Genomic DNA, 22,746 nt, shown 5'->3' with positions numbered 1-22,746 from the left:
GAAATTAAATCTACTTCTCACTTGGTAGATTGGCAAAAAGTCTTAACATTTATTCACACACTCTGCTGTAGTAAGATTGTGGGGAAACAGACACTTATTTATTACTGGCCAGAGTGCTACATAAAACGATCTCTAAGGAGAGGAATCTGATGAGATCAACCAAAAGTACTGTTGTTTTGCCTTTTAACCAGTCTTCAATGAATTTGTCCTCCAGATTACACCTGCACACAAACACAGTGACTTACACACAAGGTTCTCCATTGTTTACATAATAACAAAAGCCTAGACACTACTCAAGAATTTATCATTGGGGCTGGTTGATTAAACTTATGGTACAGCCACACAGTGAAATACTGTATGATTGTTCAAAAGGACAATCTCTGTGTGCTGATACAGAGGGATTTCCAGGATAGATCTGTAAGTGAAAAGACCATTGTTCAAAACAGGATAGATAGCATGCTGTCTCCTTTCTAAAAGGGGTGGCGGTGGTGGTATATACTTATATTTATTTGGTTTTCCATAAAGAAACACCAGAATGATAAACAATAAACTAATAAGTGATTACATTTTGCAGGCAAGGGCCAACAGGTTGACAGGGGAAGGGAGTGTGAGACTTCTCAGTGTACATCTGTTTATGTCATTTTGATTTTGAACCCTGTAAATACACTAATCTGCTTTAAACAAAAAAGCGTCTGTACTCTTTGAGATAACATTTTGGAAATCATTGTTATCTTTAATGTTGTTATTATAAATTGGCTAATGAAATTTGATGCAGTAAGGTAAGACAAATAAATTAATGGGATTTTGTTGTTTAAAAGGCATTGGGATTATTAGAAAAATTGCTAAATAAGTTTGTTTCTGGTCAAATTAAGAGAAAACAGTATCTAAAGAACACATCAAAATAACTAAACAGTAACATTACGTTGTAAGTATGTTACTGTAATTCAGCGATACCTTGTATTTTTAAAAATCTTCATAATTGCTTTTGGAAGGTTGACATTACATTTGGTTTTTTAACTTTTAAGAATATGACATTTAATTAATGTTGCCGTGAAACCTTCTCTTACTAACATGCATTACTGTTTTGTACTTTATTATGGCCTTTTTTTCTGGGAGCACTTATGAACCTCAGCATACCCTTGAAAGCTAAATGGTTGACCTTATTTCAGGTGGTGAATTTGTTGAAAGTTTCTAGAGAAAAGGTGGGAACATAGAATAGTTCTTCCACATCTTTTTCATTTTCAAAAGAGCTTAAACTAGGTGGTACATGAGTCCACTGTCCTTTGGATGAACCTGACATTGTTTTGAGGGGAAGGTATCTTCACCTAAGATACTATGACATCAAGTCCTTGAAATTTATGTGTGTCCAATGAATGTGACATTGTTTTGGGGGAATGTATCTTCACCTAAGATATGACGACATCAAGTCCTTGAAATTTCTGTATGTCTGTGAGATCACCATACGTAGCAGGCACTCTTTGTTTATGGAAATTCATCTCAGTCATGGTTTTCTGACTCTAGAATGGTTCCTGGCATGTGGTCGATTGTTGAATTAATTTCCCTGGGCTTCATTTGTCCTGTTGATAAAATGGGAGGATACTTTTTTGCCCTGGTAATCTCCCTGGGTAATGGTAAAAAGCAAATGAGATGATTATATATTGTGGATGCTTCATAAATTGAACATAAACTTAGTTATGGTTTGCCTTCATCTCTTAATAAGGATTTACCATATAGTACTTGATAAAAAAGTTCTTTTCTTCTATCTGAAACTTTCTTCATTTTATATTTTCTAGATTTAATGGAGAACAGTGAAACTCTCAGCTCTACTTTATCTGTGAACCTTTTTGATGGTTATCTGATAAAACCTTATTGATGAATACATAAGAGGAGGTGGTATTTTTAATTCTTGTGGATTAGTAGCATTTTATTCTTCTTCTACTACTGGTTGAAGCAGCACAGTGTGATAAAAAAGAAGACAAACTTTGCATTCACATCCCTAGTTCTTTTTACTTAATGTCGCTAAGCCTTTGTCCATGTGTCAAATGCAGATAAAACCTAGGGTGCTTATATGAATTAAGGCCAATGCATATAAGCTAATTATCACAATGGTCTGTAGGAGTAGTTGCTCACAAAATGGTCATTTTTGTCATTGTCTTCATTGAGTGATTTCTTTCTTTTTTTTTTTTTTAAGTTTATTTATTTATTTTGAGAGAGACAGAGAGAAAGAGAGGGAGAGAGAGAATCCCAACCAGTCTCTGCACTGCCAGCACAGAGCCTGATGTGGGCCTCGAGTCCACAAACTATGAGATCATGACCTGCCTCCAAATCAAGGCTTAACTGAATGAGCCACCCAGTCGCCCCAAGTGATTTCTTTCTTGAACATAGGATGTTTACTGTTCTAACATGTTATTGTCAGCCAGCTACTAATATATTAGGCATATAAGCTGCTGCTCACCCTGTAGAATAAGAACAGATTACTAAAAATAAGCATTTGAAGAAGGATTCATGGTAGCTGGCAGCATTTAGTTAAGTACTATTGTCTGGTGGCATTGTTTGTTCTCTATCAATCCTCCAGTGATCTATCCTTAAGGAGTGTTTTTGTTTTTTAGTTTGATACGCTCAACCACGCTCAAGTTAATGCGACAATTAGAAGAGTTGGGCTGGTGGGGGGGGGGGTCGTATTGTGTGGAGTAACTACCAGATAATAGAAAAATCCCACTCGTAAGTAATCTTTAATTCACAGGATTTTTATAGCAAATGTTTGCATTTTTTTCTGCCCCACAGTACCCTGTGTACCTGCCATGCTGGATAAATAACAAGTTCTGATGAATTTGTACCTTGGTGTCATAGAAACAGTGCAAATCAAAGATTAAAATAGAGCACATGGTGATCAGGTTTCCTAGGGCAAATGGAAGCGTAGTGCTGAGGCAGTTACTCATGTAATTCAGACCCAGCTTTGTTTTATGAAAATGGAAGCTTTATTTATTGAACATTTACTATGTGCTAAGCTCTATGCTAAACATTCTATATGTTTGATTGATGAATCTTAGAATATCCCTGTGAACTGCATGTGTTACTGTCTTGACTTTACAGGTGAGAATATTGAGACTTGGAAAGATTAAGTATCTTGCCCAGTGTTACACATGCAGTGACAGAAACAGCACTGAAACTGGACTCTCTTTGACACTACAATCTGTGATTTCTTCTCCTCTGGGTAGTCTTAATCAGTCATACCTTTGCCAGAGGTATTAGGCATCTTACATTTCAGCTTTGGTGGTAAAATCTTGACTAGTAAGGTGAAATAAGACGCTGCAAAAGAAACACCCAAAAAGTGTTTTCCTTTCCCTGTTAAAATGTTGCGCTACTGCTTTTGGTAAGAGAATAACGAGAGTAAGGTTTTATATAGGAAGACCAGCTAGGTCGAAGACCAGCAAACAGCAGTTTAGCTTAAGTTTCTGGAAGTTTGAGCTGAAAATAAAGGTTAAATGGCATGAAAAATTAAGTGTGGGTGTTCTAAATAGATCTACTAGAATCTTCCTGAACAGAGGCTGGGAATTCCATAGGATGCAAGGTTAGCATTTTTGCCTGTGAGTCCTTCTCACGTGTATTTAATTTATAGAATAATTTTTGCTTTAGCCTGGACTGTTGGTAACATCGGAAAGCATAGTTTAAACACCCTTACCTAGGGAGCTCTGACTTCCATGTACCTGACTTCATATTCATCCAGCTTTTTTCTTTTTTCTTTTTTTTTTTTTAGCTTTTTAAATGTTTATTTTAGAGAGAGGGAGAGAGAGAGAGAGAGAGAGAGAGCGAGCGAGCGTGAGTGGAGGAGGGGCAGAGAGAGGGAGACACAGAATCCGAAGCAGCCTCCAGGCTCTGAGCTGTCACCACAGAGACTGACCTGGGGCTCGAACCCCAAGCTGTGAGATCATGACCTGAGCTGAAGTTGGACGCTTAACCGACTAAGCCACCCAGGCGCCCCATCCAGCTTCTTAAAGTATGATCTACAGAATGTTCCAAACCCACATAGTAGAGGAGCTAAAATTTATTCCGAAAAAGTTCCTTGCCTGAGAATTAAAAGCTATAGCTGTATAGGCTCGTATATGCTCTGACCCCAGGTATACCAGAGTGAATAATTTATTTTTTCCTGTGGAGAATTTTTTAGATGTCTTTAAAGTATATGAAAGGAATTATTGATCTCCAAGGCATATTAAATGGTTAAGATTTCAAAAATATTAATTACTATCCATAAGAAAGAGATCTGAGAGTGTTAATTTTAGACACACTGACTGTTGTGCTTAGTAGTCTGTTTGTAAAATCCTATTTGTGAAACCCTAATGTGTAATTTCAGGAATGTGGCTTTTAAGTAGGATATGGTGAGTACGTTATTTTAAGAAGGAATGACCATTGTTTTAATTGTATTAGTGTCTGCTCTCAGTTTCTCAGAGGTGACTAGAATTAGAATAGCAGACATAGCAAATAATCCTGAAACATCATTGTAGGTAAGCTCCAGACCTTTCGAATTTTGTGTCCCTCAGATTAGTGACTAAGCTGGAGTGGAAGGGAAGGTGGCAAGGAATGAGGGTGTCGGGGGTAGGGAGGCTGGGTGGTGTGGCCGGTCAGAGGTTTTGAAGTCACAGAACACAAGGAGATTGCAGACCACTTTTGAGATGTGTTTTTTGCGAACCTCCTCTACCATCTGTTTTCACTGAGGCAGTGAAATATTTGCGGTACATTAGTGACAAAAGCTGCTTAGGTTTATGTCACTAATGTACCGCAAATATTTTCTTTTAACAAATCAGTGATTTCTACTGGTGATTTGAAATCCGTAGGTAAATTGATCACTAGACTGCTTGGTTGCTTGACAGGCTCAGCTGTCCTGCTTACTTACTGGAACAGTGGGGATGGTTTGTAACCTTCCTGTTCAAAAATAAAATTGTATGTGTGTTTTGGGGGTGTTGGTAAAAATCACACTTTATTTTTTCTGGCCCTGTGAAACCTACCAGGACCCAGAGCTGCATGAGCATTCTCTTAGCTCATGGGTTCTCGGTAGGAGCTCCCTGGGCGGGGGGGGGGGGGGGGGGGGGGGGGGGGGGGGGGGGGGGGGGGGGGGGGGGGGGGGGGGGGGGGGGGGCAGGACAGGACTTGGTTGTGACAGCAGGAGGGCTGGATGGAAAAAAAAAACACCTCTGTGTGTAAAGCATACATACACACACAGACAGATACTAATGTACAATATATAAATGGATACACATTTTCAGTATTAAAATTTCACGGAAGGGTAATTAGAAAAAAAATGTCTAAAAAAGCTCTGATGGGGGTGGGAGGCAATAATGAAAAGAATTGAGAAACACTGCCTTAGCTCTGTCCAGGTAAAGAAGAGTAGATGATGGTATCATTGTAACAGAGAGAAGAGAAAGAAAAAGTTACGTTAAAACAACTTCCCTTTTGTTTATAAAGTTGGAGTACTTGAAAGGGAAGTAAGTAATAACAGAAGTTGGGATGTTGGGGGTGGAAAGGTTAGACCACTTCTGTGGGAGTAGAGGTGGCATTGGATATTAGCCTGCTCTAGCAAGTGTTGATGTGGGTCTGTCTCTTAGGAAATTAATAAAGTTGGTGCAGTCTGCCTTGTGTCTCCTTAAGGGCCTTCTGCTTTTCTCTCTTGCCTGCTAATAAAAACTACATTTAGCTCGCTGTTTAAGGGGAAAGCTTGTTTTAAGGCAGTTTACACTAGGATAAAAATTACCAGTGATAAATGAATGTTATTATTTTCCAGGGCACTTGGATTTACACAGGGGCCACCCTCAAATGTAAAAAAGTAGTAGATGCTTATATACTAACACTTTAGATTAGTGCTTCCCAAGCCTGGACCTTGAAGGAATGATTCACTGGGTGTGTAAGAGCACATACTTATCAAGAATTATCTTTAGATATAATCAAGAGTGTCTCACAAATTCAGGTACTACTGTTTTTTCACTGCATATGTCACTATAATGGATAAAATATAGACTAAAATTATTACTAAATTTATAATACTTTGTTATTATGTGTTTTCTCAAGCCACAAATACTGAAAAGTATTGCTGTTCCCATATGCGGATCCTTATCCTGAACCTGAGAACCTCTGAACTAGCTCTATTGGAAGGTCACTACACCTGTCATGCAAATGGAATCCCCACCACCACCCCCAACCAGGTCATTATACACAGTGAACCATAGTCAGAAAGGCTCCTACATATGGCTCCTTGAGAGTCTTGGGATTTGGGAGGGGGGGAACCCCTGGAGTAAAATATTTAGCACAGAACAGTATTGATTGATGCTTGTTGCCTTTTTTGTTCATGTACCACAGGCAAACATTGCTTCCAAGTGATTCGTCAGTTGTTGAGAATGATTCACTGCCACTTGAAGTCTCCTTAATTTTTAAACTTTTGCTATCAGAGTCTCGTTAGATAATGATTGGCCCTGACAAACCTGTTGTTTCTCACCCCAGAGCAAGTTCTTCTTTGGTTTTAGCCTTCTCCACCCTGGGGTAGTGACTGCTGTTTCTCAGTTGTCCCATGTCATGCCCTTCACATTCTTTGTCTTAGATGGCTAAAGAAATGCTTTTTCGCTATTGATGTACATCTTTTTTTTTTTTTTTTTTTTTTTTTGGTAGGAATTTGAGTAAGAACAAGATGCTGAAAGCCTTAAAACAGTTTTTTCCTTTAAAGAAATAATACATGCCCTCTCTAACCTTATTTACCCTGTACCCTACACAGATAAACCAAAGATCACACAACACTTCAAACTAGGTTGCATTGTAACAAATTCCACTATTAGCACAGTTCAAATTAATTACATTTTACTTTACTTTGGTTACAAAGGACTAAAAGCCACTTAGGAACTTAATGTCTCTTTGTGAATCTCATTACTAGAGTGAGGTTTTTAAAACACAGTTTGATCTTTGGTTGCCATAGGAGATTAAAAAGGCTCTAATTGGGGCGCCTGGGTGGCTCAGTCAGTTAAGCATCCGACTTCGGCTCAGGTCATGATCTCACAGTTCGTGAGTTTGAGCCCCATGTCGGGCTCTGTGCTGACAGCTCAGAGCCTGGAGCCTGCTTCACATTCTGTGTCTCCCTCTCTCTCTGCCCCTTCCCTGCTCATGCTGTGTTTCTCTCTGTCTCAAAAATAAATAAACATTAAAAAAATTTTTAAAAAAAGGCTCTTATTGTATTCCATTTGAATGCAGGTTTTATGTTGAGGGATTTTTTTTTTAATTTTTTTTTCAACATTTATTTATTTTTGGGACAGAGAGAGACAGAGCATGAACGGGGGAGGGGCAGAGAGAGAGGGAGACATAGAATCGGAAACAGGCTCCAGGCTCTGAGCCATCAGCCCAGAGCCTGACGCGGGGCTCAAACTCACGGACCGCGAGATCGTGACCTGGCTGAAGTCAGATGCTTAACCGACTGTGCCACCCAGGCGCCCCTATGTTGAGGGATTTTTTGAGGTTTGATGATTTTTTTCTTTATTTTTGCTAATTTATTGAGTTTTCTATACCTGTATTGAAATTGATGTATAATAAACTGCAAGTATTTAAAGCACACATTTTGATGAGTTTTGATACATGTACACAGCTATGAAATCATCTTCACAATGAAGATCCCAGAGTTTCCTTGTGACACTGTAATCCCTCCTTGCCCACCCCCTTGCCCCCAGGAGGTAATCATTGGTCTGCTGGTTTGTTTTCTGTCACTATAGAGAAGTTTGCATTTTCTAGAATTTCATATAAATAAAACTGTATGGTCTTCTTATCGTCTGGCAGTATTGATGTGCCTTTCCTTTTAGTTCTAGTTCAGACATCATAAGAGATCTTCTAGAAGAAGAGGAAGCCTGGGAAGCATTACATAAGTGAGTGTTCATCATCAAGAAGTAAGCATGTACTTTGAGAAATTGTAATTCCACGCAGTTCATTTTCAAATAAAAGACTATTTGTGCTTTCTGACCTAAGGAAGTAGTAATTCACACACATTAAGGTAAAGATTTCTAGCGTGCTACTTGTTTCTATACATTTCTGCTTGGAAATGGAATCCCAGTGTAATAATTCTGGTCACTTGTCAGAAGTTGTTTTTCTAAAGACAAATTGTTCCAATGAGAAATTCACAGTTTAGCCTTAAGCACTGGCTCAGAGTGCTAAGAAAACTTTCAGTCCTTTCCTAGATGTTCCTGGTCATAAGACATGTTTAGTGTAGAATAAATGCAGTTTGATTCCTTCTCCTTGTTAGCACTTAGGAATCTGTCTGGGAAATGGGAGTGGTGGAGGGGACTTTTCCAGGTCCTGCTGATAAGTAAGGAGGAAAGGAACAGGGACAAGCATTAGATTTTCATTCATCTTCACCTGCAGGAGTGATCTGCAGTACAGCGGGGTGACTTTGTTCCACTATAACTTCATGATTACCCTTCAGTGGGCCCTCAAAACTGCCTGGCAGTTTTACTGTTTCTGTGATCATTTCTTTGTCCTGTTCCTCACAGGGATTATTTGAAACCTTGGCTCTTTGCAATGGCTCCATCCCCAGCGGGAGATCTTTTCTCCTCCTTTGTAGAGAGAATAGAACCCACTGTATAGTAGTCCTCATCTTTCCAACACCAAACATATAAATCTGCTTATATTTGCACACATTTTATTCCTCCTTTTATTAGGGCACCTGGGTAGTTCCCTCAGTTACGCATCCAACTCTTGATTTCAGCTCAGGTCACGATCTCATGGTTCCCGGGATCCATCCCCACGTTGGGCTCTGTGCTCATGATGCCAAGCCTGCTTGGGATTCTCGCGCTCCCTTTCTTTTTGCCCCTCTTTACTTTCTTCTTCTTCTTTTTCTTAAATGCATAAGGCAGAGTTGTCAACCAAGTGTTGGATGCCTGCCCCAGCATGCATAGAGTCCCTTGGGTTTTACCAAGGGGTTCTGTGTTATGTCGATTCCAGATGTTTAGGGAAACTCCCATTAGCTGACCACTAAACTCACCTAGCAGACATGTAAATGGCCACCCACACACAACCAAGAATGCATATTACAGCGGGTTAGTTCAGAAAGTCACTAAACAACAGTAGCAAATGGCAATGTCAACAAACCTTGGGGAAGGAGAATCTGATTTCCAGAGTTGCCACAGTGTATCGTTTAAAATGTCCAGTTGTCAACAACAAAAAAATTGAAACATACAAAGAAACAAACGGTGGCCTATACACAGGAGGAAGAAGCAACCAATAAAAATGTCCCTGAGAAAACTCAGACATTGGACTGTTCGATCTTTAGATCAGCTGGTTTGAATATGTTCAGAGACCTAAAGGGAAGTATGACAAAGTGTCTCACCAAATAGAGAATACTAATAAAGAAATAGAAATTGTTTAGAAAAAAATAGTAATTCTGGAATTGAAAAGCATAGCAGCTAAAATAAATTCACTAATGAGATAACAGCAGATTTGAGCAGGTAGAAGAAAGAATCAGCAAACTTGAAGATAGATCAGTTGAGAGTACTCAGTCCAAGGAACAGAAAGGAAAACAGACGAGAATAATGTATGGTTTCAGGGACCAGTGAGACACTGTCAAGTATATCACATGCATAATGGGAGTCTTTATAATGAGAGGAGAAAGAGGCAGAAAGAATATGTATAGAAATAATGACTGAAAACTTATTAAATCCAATGTAAAGAAAAAAAATTACACATCCAAGAAGCTCACGAGACTTCCCAAAGACAGAAAATTGTGAAAGAATCAAGAGAGAAGCAGCTCATCCCAAGGAATTTGGTAATTTTTCATCAGAAACCATGTAGGCCAGAGGCAGTGGAAAGACATATTCAAAGTGCTAAGAGAAGAAGACCGCCAACCAAGAATTCTATATCTAGCAAAACTGTACTTCAAAAACGAAGGAAAAATCAAGACCTTAGAGAACCAAAAACTGAGGGAATTGGTTACTAGGAAATATGGCCTATAATAAATATTACAGAGAGTCTTTCATGCTGAAAGGAAAGGACACTAGACAATAACTTGAATCCATATGAAAAAATTTAGAGTGCCAGTAAAGGTAAATATAAAAGTATAGTTAACATAAACGATGTAGTTTGTTGTTACTGTGTTATTCAAAGAGAACTGTGCAAAGCAATAATTCTAAGTCTGTGTTGATAAACACAGTGTAATTTGTATGACAGTAGCAAAAAGGTGGGAGCAAGCAACAGAGCTATATATAGAAACAAAGTTGTGGAATACCTTTGAAGTTAGGGTGTTATTAATCTGAGCTAGGTTGTTATCAATTAATAGGTTAATTATAATCCCCAGGGCAACCACTAAGGAAGTAAATTTTAAAATACAGTAAAAGAAATGACAAAGGAATTAAATGATAAACTAGAAATAACAGAAGAAAGCAGTGATGAAGGAATAGAGGAACACAAGATGTAAGACATAGAAACCAACAAAATGGCACACATAAATCCTATACATTGAGTATAAATGGATTAACTGTTTCAGTTAAAAGAGAATGGCAGAATGGATTTAAAAACAAACCATGATCCAAGTATACACTGTCTACCAAAGATACACTTTACATTCAAAGACACAAATAAGTTAAAAAGCATAGAAAAAGATATACCATGCCAAGAGTCTGGTGTAGCCATAATAATATCAGACAAAATAGACTTTCAGACAAAGATTGTTACTGGAGACAGAGAGAGACATTTTATTATGATAAAAAAGTCAATCCACCAAGAAGACATTATTATAAGCATATACACACCTAATGACAGAGCCCCAAATATATGAAGCAAAAAAGATAAAAACAAAAAAACCCTTAGAGTTAGATGAGAAAAATGGTGGGAAAGGTAAACCACCCAAGAGCAATAGGAGCCAAAGCTCATCAAATAATTATCGTGGGTGGCCCTGGCTTCACTCTGTCCTTTTTGGTTGGGGAGCCAAACAGGCTAAAGGCAAAGTGAGCCTGTGGCTGTTTCTTTTTTCTATCAGGTTTATTGAGGTTTGATAATAAAAATCGCCAGTTTTAGGTGTTCAGTTCTATGAGTTTTGATAAACATTTATAGCAATGTAGCCAATATTTACAGTTGATATATAGTGTATTTCCATCACACCAAAACATTGTCTGGTACCCTTTTGTATTCAGTCTCCTTCCTGGTTCCTGCAACCACTGATTTGCCTTCTGTCCCAACAGTTTTTTCTTTTCCCAGTATGTTCTGTAAATGGAACCGAATAATAACGTAGTTGTTTGTGTCTAGCTTCTTTCAGTTAGCATAACCCTTTGAGAATTATCCATATTTTTCATCTATCAGTAGTTCCTTTTCATTGCTGACTGGTATTCCTTTGTAAGATTGTACCACATTCAAAAGCTGATGGGCGCTTGGGTGGTTTCCAGTTTTGGGGGATCATGAATAAAACTGCTGTAAGCTTTTGAGTGTGGTTTTTTGTGTGGATGTAAGTTTTCATTTCTCTTGGGTAAATACCTTAGCGTGACTGGCATTACTGCATCATATACCAAGTGTATGTTCAACTGATAAGAAACTGCCCAGCTGTTTTCCACCAGGAGTGAGAGTTCTGGTTGCTCTGTATCTTGGCCAGTACTTGATGATGATGTCTTTTTAAAAAGCCATTTTAATAGATCTATAGCAGTATTTCATTGTCATTTGAATTTGCATTTCTGTAAAGGTTAATGACACTGAACTTCCTTCCACATGCATGTTTGCCATCCCTGTCTTTTGATGAGATGCTTCCTCACATTTTCTGCCCATTTTGTAAATTGGGTGGTTTTTTACTTTTGAAATTTCTGACTTTTTTGTCAGAAATGTATTTTGCAAATATTTTCTTCCACTTTGTGACTTGCCTTTTCATTTTCCTGATAGTGTTTTTCAAAGAGCAGTTTTAAATTTTGATGAAATCTAATTTATCATTTTTTTTTCTTTTATATTTTGTGCTTGTTATGTCCTACCTAGGAAATCTTTACCTAACCCAGTGGTTTTCGATTATGTTCTGGAAACTTTAGGGTTTATATTTAGGTCTATAATCTATTTCAAGTTAATTAAAAAAATTTTTTTTAATGTTTTATTTATTTTTGAGAGAGATAGACAGAGTGCAAGCGGGGGAAGGTCAGAGAGAGAGGGAGACACAGAATCTGAAGCAGGCTCCAGGCCTGACATAGGGCTCGAACTCGCAAACCGGGAGATCATGACCTGAGCCGAAGTCGACGCTTAACTGACTGAGCCACGCAGGAGCCCCTATTTCAAGTTAATTTTTATAAATGATGCACAATAAGCATTGAGGTTCAATTTTTCTTCTTTACATCTGGGTTTCCATTTTCTCTAGCTTTATTTATTGAAGAAACTATCCTTTCTCGATTTAATAACTTTGGTGCCTTTATCAAAAGTCAATTGAATATATATGTGTGGGTCTATTTCAGGAATCACTGTTCTGTTCTGTTGATCTATATGTTTGTCTTTTCACCAACAACACCTTGTCTTCATTGCTGCAGTTTTATAATGAAGGACATTTTGGTTGCTTCCAGGTTTTGGCAATTATGAATAAAGTGCTGTTTATTATTATATTTTAATAAAAAGAAAGTTCAGGGGTTTGTGTGGACATAAGTTTTCAGTGCAGTTGGGGAAATACCAAGGAGTGTAATCGCTGGATTTGTATGTAAGACTATATTTAGTTTTGCGAGAAAATGCCAAGCTTTCTTCTAGAATGGCTGTGCCGTTTTGCATTCCTACCAGCAGTGAATGAGAATTTTTCTTGTTCCGTATCCTTATCAGCATTTATCATGGTCAGTATAAATTTTTCTTCCTTAGAATTGTTTTGGCTATTCTAGCTTTATTGATGGGAAGTGGAGCTGAGGCTCCCCTGTCCCTAAGGGAGATGAAAGGCTGTCTGTACCAGTCTGGATGTATTGCTGAACTTTGGGAAGGGATTTGATGGCTCTGCTGGATATAAGTACCAGATTCACCACCCTGCCCTGTCCTGTGCAGAAAGGAAGTGCCTGAATTCATTTTGTGGGGTTTGGATAAGGTTCACCATGGGGAAGCTAATGTGACCTTGTAGGTGGGGTCCTTTGGGCTAATTCATTGTACTATTGTTCTTTTTAAATTTGAATGTATGTGGGAATTGATGTGTTGTGTACTTATAGTTCCCCATCCGGTAAGTGCCAGAGCAAATTCTCTGATAAGGAAGAGGCACACACAGACAAGTGCTAATACCCTTGCATTCCCACAACCCTAATGCCCCTCAGAGCTACAAGTCTTTATGACTAATGATTTTCCTGATTGGAGCCTCTGACAAAGGGAGGCGGCCTTCAGCTAGAGGCACCCTTTGGGATATTGGACTTGTGTCCAGCCTCACATAGCTACCAGCTATATACCTTCTGAAAAACAGCTCTTTGCTTGCTACTAGGTTCTTGTCATCAAAACTGAATGGCCTGGGCGCCTGAGTGGCTCAGTTGGTTAAGTGCCTGACTCTTAATTTCGGCTGAGGTCATGATCTCACCCCACATCAGGCTCTGCACTGACAGTGTGGAGCCTGCTTGGGATTATTTCTCTCCCTCTCTCTTGTGATCTCTCTTTCTCTCAAAACAAATAAATGAACTTAAAAAACAACAACAACAACAACAACTGAATGGCCTGGTCCACGGAGGCTCTTATGGACTGAATTGTGTTCCCCTAAAATTCATATGTTGAAGCCCTAACCTCCAGTGTGACTGTATTTGGAGATGGAGCCTTTAAAGAGGTAACTAAGGTTGAACACATCATATATGTGATCATGAAGGCCACAGATTGGCAGATCCCCCGTGTTGAGACTAACAAGCCTGACAGGTGCTAACTGAACCATCTAGGTTACTCATGAACATATATATAATAAGAGCCCATTCTCCAAAGAGAATGCCTGGAATCAATAATGGGCTGATGGTCAAGGGATTCACTCGACCTTTTATCCTCCCTATAATCCACAGGCGTCTAATGTTGAAATGGCCTCCTTTAAAAATACCAACTCCCTCACCTTCTCCTGGTCCACACAACTTAGTAAGGAAATTTGGTCACTGAATGCTGCTGTCCCCAGAAAGGAATTATCTTTGGGTCGCTTTCTGGGTAATGATTCGGGCAAAAAGCATGTTGGGGTTATATTGACCTATTTTAGAAACCCAGGGTTCCTCAGCTATTCCTATGCATGATGTTTTTTTCTTTCTCCTAATGGCAACCGTATACTGGCCAGATTGGTATACCCTCTGGGTGGCAGCTTGGCCAAGAGGGGTCCTAGAGAATTCAGACTTAATTCTGCTTAAGCTTGTTGGATTCACTTGCTGGAATGCCGTGGTTCTAGGTCAGGGCATCTGGCCTACTGTCTGCCACATACATCTCCTGGTTGTGGTTCTTTCTGTGTTATAAGAATTGAGTTGTGACAGACTATATGGCCCTCAGAGCCCCAAATATCTGGTCATTTACACAGAAAGTTTGCCAACCCCTGTCCTAAATCAAAAATAGTAAGCACTTGTCTTGGTATATGACCCACCGAGTCTTCTTACTCTGGCCCACATGGGTCAAAGTGGGGAACATAATGAGTCTCTGGAAAGTTTAATGAAAATGTTCTTATTCCTCTTAAGCTTGACTCTTCCTGGTCAAAGGACTGTGTGTGGTAGGGGATTAGTGGAGAAAAGGTAAAGTTACAGCTAAGAAAAAGGAACATGCTAATTTTGTGGAGGTGGAGAAAGCAGCAATGTTGACACCTGGGGAGGAACCTCTTAGACTCTGGGAGGTACCATGAGGGAAGGACAGTAATGACCTTTGTCTTTCAGAGCCACCCATTAAACGTCTCTCCATGTATGTTCTCCAGCTTTTCCCTAGAGCCTTTATCATATTAATCAGTTGGTTAAAGTTTCCAACATGTGAGTCTTTCTGTTGGTTACTTTATCTCTTGACGATGGACTTATTATTTGTTTATTTTTCTTTGTGCATTTGTACATTTTGCATGGATGCTAGACATACTGTGAAGGGCCGTAGATACCGAGTTAAAATAGTGTTTCCACATGGAAACAGGCTTGCTTCTTCTGTCAGGCCATCAGTGTGGGGAGTTGACTCAGGTTGGAATTTCCTTGTTCCTAACATGACCTTCAGTGGATATCAGAGGCATCAAGATCTTCAACAAGTGGGCTACTTTTACCTTGTGCTTAGTGTGGGGGCTGGGTTGTAGAAAGGTTTTGTTCACTTCTTTTTTTTCCATTGACCTTTCAGCCTTGTCTGCATGCCTGCCTCCCAGAAGGGCCTCTCTCCATGCCCATACCTCTCCCTCAGCAGTTTACTGTTACTCCCTAATACTTGGTGCTTGGCTCCTGGTGGGGGCCCGCTGGAGCTCTCTCTTTCTTGTTCCAGCTGTGGTCTCTGGCAGGCCCCATGTGCCTCGATCTTGTGGGCGGAGATTTCTCTGCCCACCCCCTCTCCCTCCCATGGTTGTCAGACTGCCTTGACCCAGGCTCTGCTTGGTGTTGAGGACATCAGCCTAAGATGATTTTCTGCCCTTCCTCCAGAGGTAGAGGCTTTTATTTCTACCATTTCCTCGGCAGGAAAGTATCTTTGCCAGTGTTCTTGCAATTGATTTCCTATCCTTCAGTGCAGGTTGGTTTCCTGTCCTTCAATGCAGATTGATTTTACCTCCGCTCCTCCTCCAGAGACCTTAGATCTTTGCCCGATTGCCATGGGCCATTCAGTTTCCCTCAGCAACTGAAAGCTTTCACTTCATAGAAGAGAACAATCCCAGGAAGAGGTAGGGCTTTCTGCCTGACCCCTGTCCCCACATTCACCAGCTTTATCCAGTGCCACCAAAGTGGGCTGTCCTCAGTCTCCTGCCCTGCTCCCAGTTTTTCTCATGAGCATTTGAGGGAGGCTCCTGGAAAAGTGCTTGCAAGTGCATGTGGCCTCTCCTTGTGTTAGGGCCTTTCAGTACTAGCCCATAGTTCAGAATTCACTAAAATGTCAGCTGATAACCTCTTACCTGGTTGTACAACAGCCACCTTCCTCTGGTGCTGTGTCAAAAGCGAGAACTTGTGTGGCCCATCTCTCTTTGGTGGGGCTTATCTTTCTTTGGAATTTTGTTTTCTTGGTTGCCTTACAACCTCAGCTCTCAGGATTAGGAGAATGATTTCATTGTGCTCTGACTTTGCCTTGTTAGGATAGGAGCACTTTTTTTTTTTTTTTTCCAGTTTTGTTCATGTTAAGCAAAGTGTAAAATTATTCTAGATTTTGATTCAGAAGGGGTTCAATTCCTGCCTCTGTCGCTTACAGCCTGTGATCTTTGCTAAGTCAGTTATAAAATGTATTTAAAAATGCTAATAATTATTGTAATAGACTAGCCAGTGGAGCAGAGGACTATGTGGAGGTTTAAATGAAACAGTGCACGTGAAAGCACATGTTAACTAGAAACTGCCGTGGAAGAATCATGATCGTTATTTTCTAAGGTGCTCTTTCCTTTTTTACATTTTCAGAAATGATCTTCAAGACGCAGAAATGAGTCCAAGGTTCAATCGTCGAACAAGATCAGATGAGAGTGCTGAGATCGAGCCGAGAAATAAACGGAATAGGAACTAGCGTGGGCTTTGCTGACGTTTCCAGTGTGGTGGGTGGAGTGTGCCACTGTGGGTTGCCAGGCAGACTTCGTGTTCATAAATGCCCAAGTGAAGGGGTTAACTTCTCAATATGATAAGTAGCTGATTGTCATTCTTTTTATTTTATTTTATTTTTTTGTCTTTCCTGGGAAAAAATAAGTTAACAGAACATCCTCACTTGGTTAGTTAACCTCCTGTCTCTAAAACCTCTCTCTGTAAAAATACATCCACACATCCGCCAGCTTTGCAGGGTTCACAGACGTGTTGGCAAAGGAGTTTTGCGTGGTTTTGTTTCTAAATCAGGATGTCCTTAAGGCATTCTCCTCTTCCATGGAGAAACTAACTTGAGAAAATGATTCTTTTCAACCTCTGCCACAAGGAACAGCTGAAGAGTTAAGAGCCTCTGTATTTCTGGAAAAGCAGGATGTCATAAATCACCTCTTTGGTGCATGTCAGCTCCTAATGCCCGGATGCCAGCATGCCTGTCACAGCAGTTACGTGATGGTCGTTGCCCGAGTTTAATGTAGTCGTTTGTTATTTGGAGTAGGGTGTTGCGTACTGGAACCTAAAGTCACGAACAATAACTTTGAAACATCAAGCATATACTTCAGAAATGGCACTTCAAAATGATGTTAGTCTTTTTTTTTTTTTTCACTTGGATAAATCAAATTTTTAACACTCTGAATCCCAGCTATTAATCAAAAAGAATGCAATAAATGGATTTTGTAAATGAATAGATTCTGTATCAATTTAAAATAATGCCCTGAAAACTGTCTTGTGAATAGTTGAGCACAAGCTACAAATCATTGGAAGGGCTTGGTCAGAAATTGTTGTCTCTGCAAAATGTCCACCAGACCAGTTCCCAGTTCCTTCCAGAGTTCCTAATGCCTCTCTTTGGCATCTCAGAGCCAGCCCTCCTGTCCCTTCCCTGCCCCCACATCACTGCCCAGCCCAAACACATCCGCTTTCAAATAACATGACAGTACATGTGCCAGTGTTAAGACAACAAATTTATGAATGTGCCAGAGACATTTGTGACTTCCCCTTTGCAAAGAATGTCTCCATTGACTTTGGCTTTTTGGTATGCTTTTGGGTTTCTGGATAATGTGTGGAGTCTCATTATGACTTAGAGTTCAGCGTTTTCACATTTAAATGGCCGTTTGTTTTCCTTTTGAGTTCTCTGAGCTTCAAATGGTTATATAAGAATTTGTCATGGTCATGTCATCTGCTACATTATGAGTGGTGCAGGGGTACCTGGGTGGCTCAGTTGGTTAAGCGTCCGCCTTCAGCTCAGGTCATGATCTCAAGGTCTGTGGGTTTGAGCCCCGCATCGGGCTCTGTGCTGGCAGCTCGGAACACGGAGCCTGTTTCAGATTCTGTGTCTCCCTCTCTGCCCCTCCCCTGCTCATGCTCTGTCTCTCTCTGTCTCAAAAATAAATAAAAAAACATTAAAAAAAATTTTTTTTTAATTATGAGTGGTGCATTAAGGAAACTAAAAGTAGCACCACTCACTAAATTGACCAGAGGATCTGATGTGAGGTCAGTGAGCAATATCAAGCAAAATAAGGTTTAACACTGATGTGATATTTATGTTACCGAATTGCCAGAAATTATGCTAAAATGAAAACTGTTTCATTAGAAATTGCACACCCACTATAAATTAAACTGGAAATAATCACTATTTTAATTGCAGCTATAAAAAGAAAACAAAACAACCCCAAAATCCAAACAAGTAAATTTGAACATCTAATTGGGATCAACATCAGGGATTCATGAATCAGGCAGCATCCCATCTACAAGTAGAAAGGAGCTCCAAGGAGCTGTACAAAATGGAATGTTTTTAAAGGCAGAAAGGAGGTGGGACAAGGAAGTCATTAGCAAAAGAAAATATAGGATGGTTTAGTCAAATTCCTTTTGGGGCAAGGGGAGGTGGTCTCTCATGCAGATCACCTCACTAGTGCTGATCAGGAAATTCCGGATTGGTTAAAGGTCACGTTCCTACAATGCAACTAAGTCTTAGTTGCTGTTGTGGGGGCAAGTGACTCCACCTTGGGTCTGTTGTTTCTTTTTCTTTATTTTTGACACAGCAAAAGGAGTCTGCAAGGGAGTAGTGAGACCCAAGTTAGGGAAATAGGCAAGTGACTATTCAGTAAATATTTGATTATCTTCTTAGGTGGCAGTTACTGTGCTGAACACTGGGAAAACAGAGGTGACCAGAGGCCATCTGAAATGATGGTTTTCAGTAGGGCAGGAAAGAAGATTTTGCCCCTAAGGGGCTTTTGCCAGTTTGTGGAGACATTTTTAGGTGTCACAACTGTGGGGTTAGAGGATTGCCCTTGGTATGAATGGATAGAGACCAAGGATGCTTCTGAACATCCTGCAACACACAGGGTAACCCCTGTGGCGTTTTTGCTCAAGCTGCCATAACAAAGTACCATGGACTGGGTGACTTAAAAGGAAAAAAAGTTTTTTTTCTGCCAGTTCATGGAGTGTAGCAGTCTAAGATGAAGTTGTCAGTAGGGTCAGTTTCTTCTCAGATCTCTTTCTGGGGCTTGTAGGTGGCCACCTTCTTGTTGTGTCCTTAGATGATCTTTCCTCTTTGCACACATTTGTGTCATAATCTTCTAAGGACAGCAATCATGTTGGATCAGGGCCCATCCATGACACTTCACTGTACCTTAATTATCACTTTAAAAACCCTATTTCCAGGGGTGCCTGGGGGGCTCAGTTAAGTGTCTGACTCTAAATTTTGACTCAGGTCATGATCTCAAAGTTCGTGCGTTCAAGCCCTGTGTCGGGCTCCCACAGTGAGAGTGTGGAGCCTGCTTGGGATTCTCTCTCTCCCCCACTCTCTCATCCCAACCCCTGCTCATGCTCTCTCTCTCTCTCTCTCTCTCAAAAATAAATAAATAAACTTAAAAAAAAACAACCCTATTTCCAAATGCATTCACATTCTGAGGTACCAGGGGTTACACCTTCAATATATTAATGGCAGGGTCCGGGAACACAGCTTAGCCCATGACACCTCCCAGTTAAGAATTAACTGGTCCATTAAAATTGTCAATGGTACCAAGATTGAGAAACCCTGGTGTAAAGGATCTCCCAAGTCTACTTGAAAAATGATTCCTAAAGGGCATTTACTGAGCTCTATCAGCACTTAGGATACATTTAATACTCATTATTGAAGGAAAGGTAATTTTATTTCCATTTGAGAATGCAGAACTTAGGTTAAGTGTTAGATCTAGGATTGAAACCAATAAGCTTTTGGTTCCAAAATTCATCTGTTAGTGAAAATGTGATCCTCACCACTGGTTATTTATTAATTCTCTTTACCTCCTAACTCCCATCCAGGGTATTAACAGCTCCCATGAGTACGTCATCCCACAATGGCAGTGATGCTTTTGGTTTGGGATGGTGTAAGTGAGCTGCTGTGTACTTTAGAAAGGGACCTCCAGGTTGATCTCATCTGACAGACCATGCTTTTATCCTCTTATCCCTTTTCTCTTCTTTATACCCCTCATTGAGAGTCAGTGGTCTAGTTGAAAAAGTAATTCATACACATAAGACAATGTGAGTAGTATAGGGAGGGTAGTATATATTTAAGAAGTAACTCATGTGGTTGAAGAGGTTCAGAGCAAGTCTCCCTAAAATGTGCCACTTTGGCATGTGGTAATTGAGCTGAACAATTGAGACTCTGCAGGCCCAAGAGAAACTTTTTGCCATTCCCTTAACTGTCTAAAAGAATTTAAACGAGGTCTTTCCCAGAGTTAGAGTTAATACCAAAGATAAATTTTATCTGAGTAACATATCTCATATAAACATCTAATTACATCTAAAACATATGCTTTTTCTTATTAACCTGTGAATTGCCTTCCTTGTCTTTGAACCCCCAGGCCCCTATCCCATTCCTTAGCTCATGATGACATATATACTTCATTTTACCTTTCTGTCTTTGAACCTCTCGTGTATGTGGGGTTCCCATACATACAAAATTAAACTTGATTTTCTTCTGCTAATGTATCTCATGTCAACTTAATTGTTAGCACCAGCTGGAAGAAACTTTGAAGGGTAGAGGAAGAATTTTCCTCCCCAGCATGGCAAAGATTCTGGTCAACAGGAATAAACAAGAGAGGTTTTGGAGAAAAAAAATTTTTTTTGTTATGGCTCTCGGTCTGTAGAATGAGAAGAAAACAATGATCTACACTGATGATTGCTGTGGTTAAACTCAAGAATTGAGTTTTCTTAGAACTGGGGAAAAGGCAGAAATGGTGGATTACAAAATTCTTAGCCTCTGCTAAAAGAAAATAGCAATTCTTGAAATGAGACACAGTGTTTTCCTGTTACGTGTTTCTTTTTATTATAAAAGTAGTTAGGAACATTAGAGGGGGGAACCAGCATAGCCATTGAATTCATGACCATTTTGATAACGTTTCTTTGGTTTTAGTCTTTGAACATATCAGATGTCCTTTGCAATAACCACTTGAGGTTATAAACAGGTCATGCTGGCACTAACACCTCCTGTTACTGGCTACCTACACTTGGGCCTTATGGGGGCATTTCCCCATCCCATTCCCCGTATGTCCAGGTATCCCTGGCCTCAGGCTACTGAGAATATAAGAGCAAGTCCATGCCTCAGTATGTTGCTGCTCTCCTGCCACATTCCTGCTGGGCATCTGTCATCCTTGTCAGTGGTCTCTGCACTGCTGGTCCTGCCAGAGAATCCCAACTTGCTGGGATGCCATGTACCAAGGCATCCCTCTACTGTTGATTTCACTGATTCTCGGCCTTGCTGTGTTCTCTGCGGAAGCAATGAAAGTGTGTTCCCCCAGTCCGATAGTGTGCTGTCACCTGGGCCCATTGTGTCCTTCATAAAAATTTTTCTGCTTCTCCCTCTTTCCTTACCCCCTTTTCTTTCTCCCTTTCCCCTTTATCTTCTCTTTCCTCTTTCTCTCCTCTGCCTTTCCTTGACTATGAGTGCATGTCAGATAGTAGTGCAAAACAGACCCTGCCATAATGGGACTCGTAGACCACAAGGGTAGACGGACATTAATTAATTATACAAATTACAACTGTGATAAGTAAAATAAAGCGGAGGTACATGGCCCTATGAAAATATGTAATAGGGGGATTTTGATTTTGCCTATAAGCTCTGTAGGAACTGAAAAATCAGTTCAAGGGGATAATGTTAATCACCATAGTCTTGCTTTGTCCTCTATGTCCTAATCCCCAGGAAACTGTGCAGGTACCTTCTGACTTTTTGGTCCAAATATTAAAATATTCATGGAAGTCAACTTAAGCAAATATGTGCCTATGTGTCTACTAACTTCACGACTATGACAGACAAGCCGGACAAGTCAGAATTGCATATGACTTAGCCAGGATTGACTCCACACACAGTGCTTTTGTCACTTCGCACAGAACACTTTCACAGTACATTATCAGTACTCTTGAGTGATTGTGTCATGAACCCATCTGGATCATGTGCCACCTTTGCACAGTCTTCTCTTCCTAGACATTTACGTTACTGCCAGTTTTTCCCAATTATAAATAATAATAGAATTTTTTCCCTTCAGTTAGATTCCCAGAAATGGAATTATTGCAATACTATTAACAAAATCTATGGGCAGGTTGTTTTCACAACAGAGGACATTAAGATATTAAATTCTAAAGGGGATCTAGTCTGTGTTTTAAAATAATGGTCATTAAGAGATATATTGGAGCTCTTTGTGGGAATTTCACAGCAAGTGCAAAAACTTTCGTATGGCTTCTATTTCTATTAGCTGTCAAAGCTGATGGGTCCACAATTGATGGGGCCTGAGAAAAGATAATTCTGTAGGGTTATAAGCAAGCAGAAGGCCAAAGTACTTTGGGCACTCTAATACTGTTTTTAATAGGCTCCCTGAAGGGGATGGCTAGAGAACGCTTTTATTACATTTCACACCCAAGCTGGGTACATTTTCTGGCAAGATTCTAGAGCTGTCATTTTTCTAGTGCTGGCCAGAGAAGCATCCAGCTGCTTTGGAGACAGATGAGCAGGTGACACAGTTGGCAAAGTCTTACAAATGTCTTCACTTGAATGGGGCACCAGGTGGGCTCAGGAGTACCAGCAGGCAGGGGACTTTTTTTGGTC

The 22,746-nt window shown here is 40.0% G+C and overlaps 1 protein-coding gene across 2 annotated transcripts in view; it reads left to right on the top strand.

The window, feature by feature from the left end:
* RAD18 (RAD18 E3 ubiquitin protein ligase) overlaps nucleotides 1–21,917 on the top strand; it is a 115,547-nt gene extending 93,630 nt beyond the window's left edge. The window contains exons 12-13 of one of the 2 annotated variants that reach the window (XM_043587998.1): nucleotides 7,827–7,889; nucleotides 16,497–21,917. In XM_043587998.1, coding sequence (XP_043443933.1) covers nucleotides 7,827–7,889; nucleotides 16,497–16,599 — 166 coding nt within the window. In that variant the 3' untranslated portion in view covers nucleotides 16,600–21,917. The remainder of the gene's footprint in view (nucleotides 1–7,826; nucleotides 7,890–16,496) is intronic. The other variant, XM_043587999.1, reaches the window with a different exon arrangement.
* The last annotated feature ends 829 nt before the right edge of the window (nucleotides 21,918–22,746 follow it).

This window comes from Prionailurus bengalensis, chromosome A2, assembly GCF_016509475.1.
Source record: "Prionailurus bengalensis isolate Pbe53 chromosome A2, Fcat_Pben_1.1_paternal_pri, whole genome shotgun sequence".
Lineage (NCBI taxonomy): Eukaryota > Metazoa > Chordata > Mammalia > Carnivora > Felidae > Prionailurus > Prionailurus bengalensis.
The sequence above is the reverse complement of the archived record's forward strand: the minus strand, read 5'-3'. Positions and strand labels throughout refer to the sequence as shown.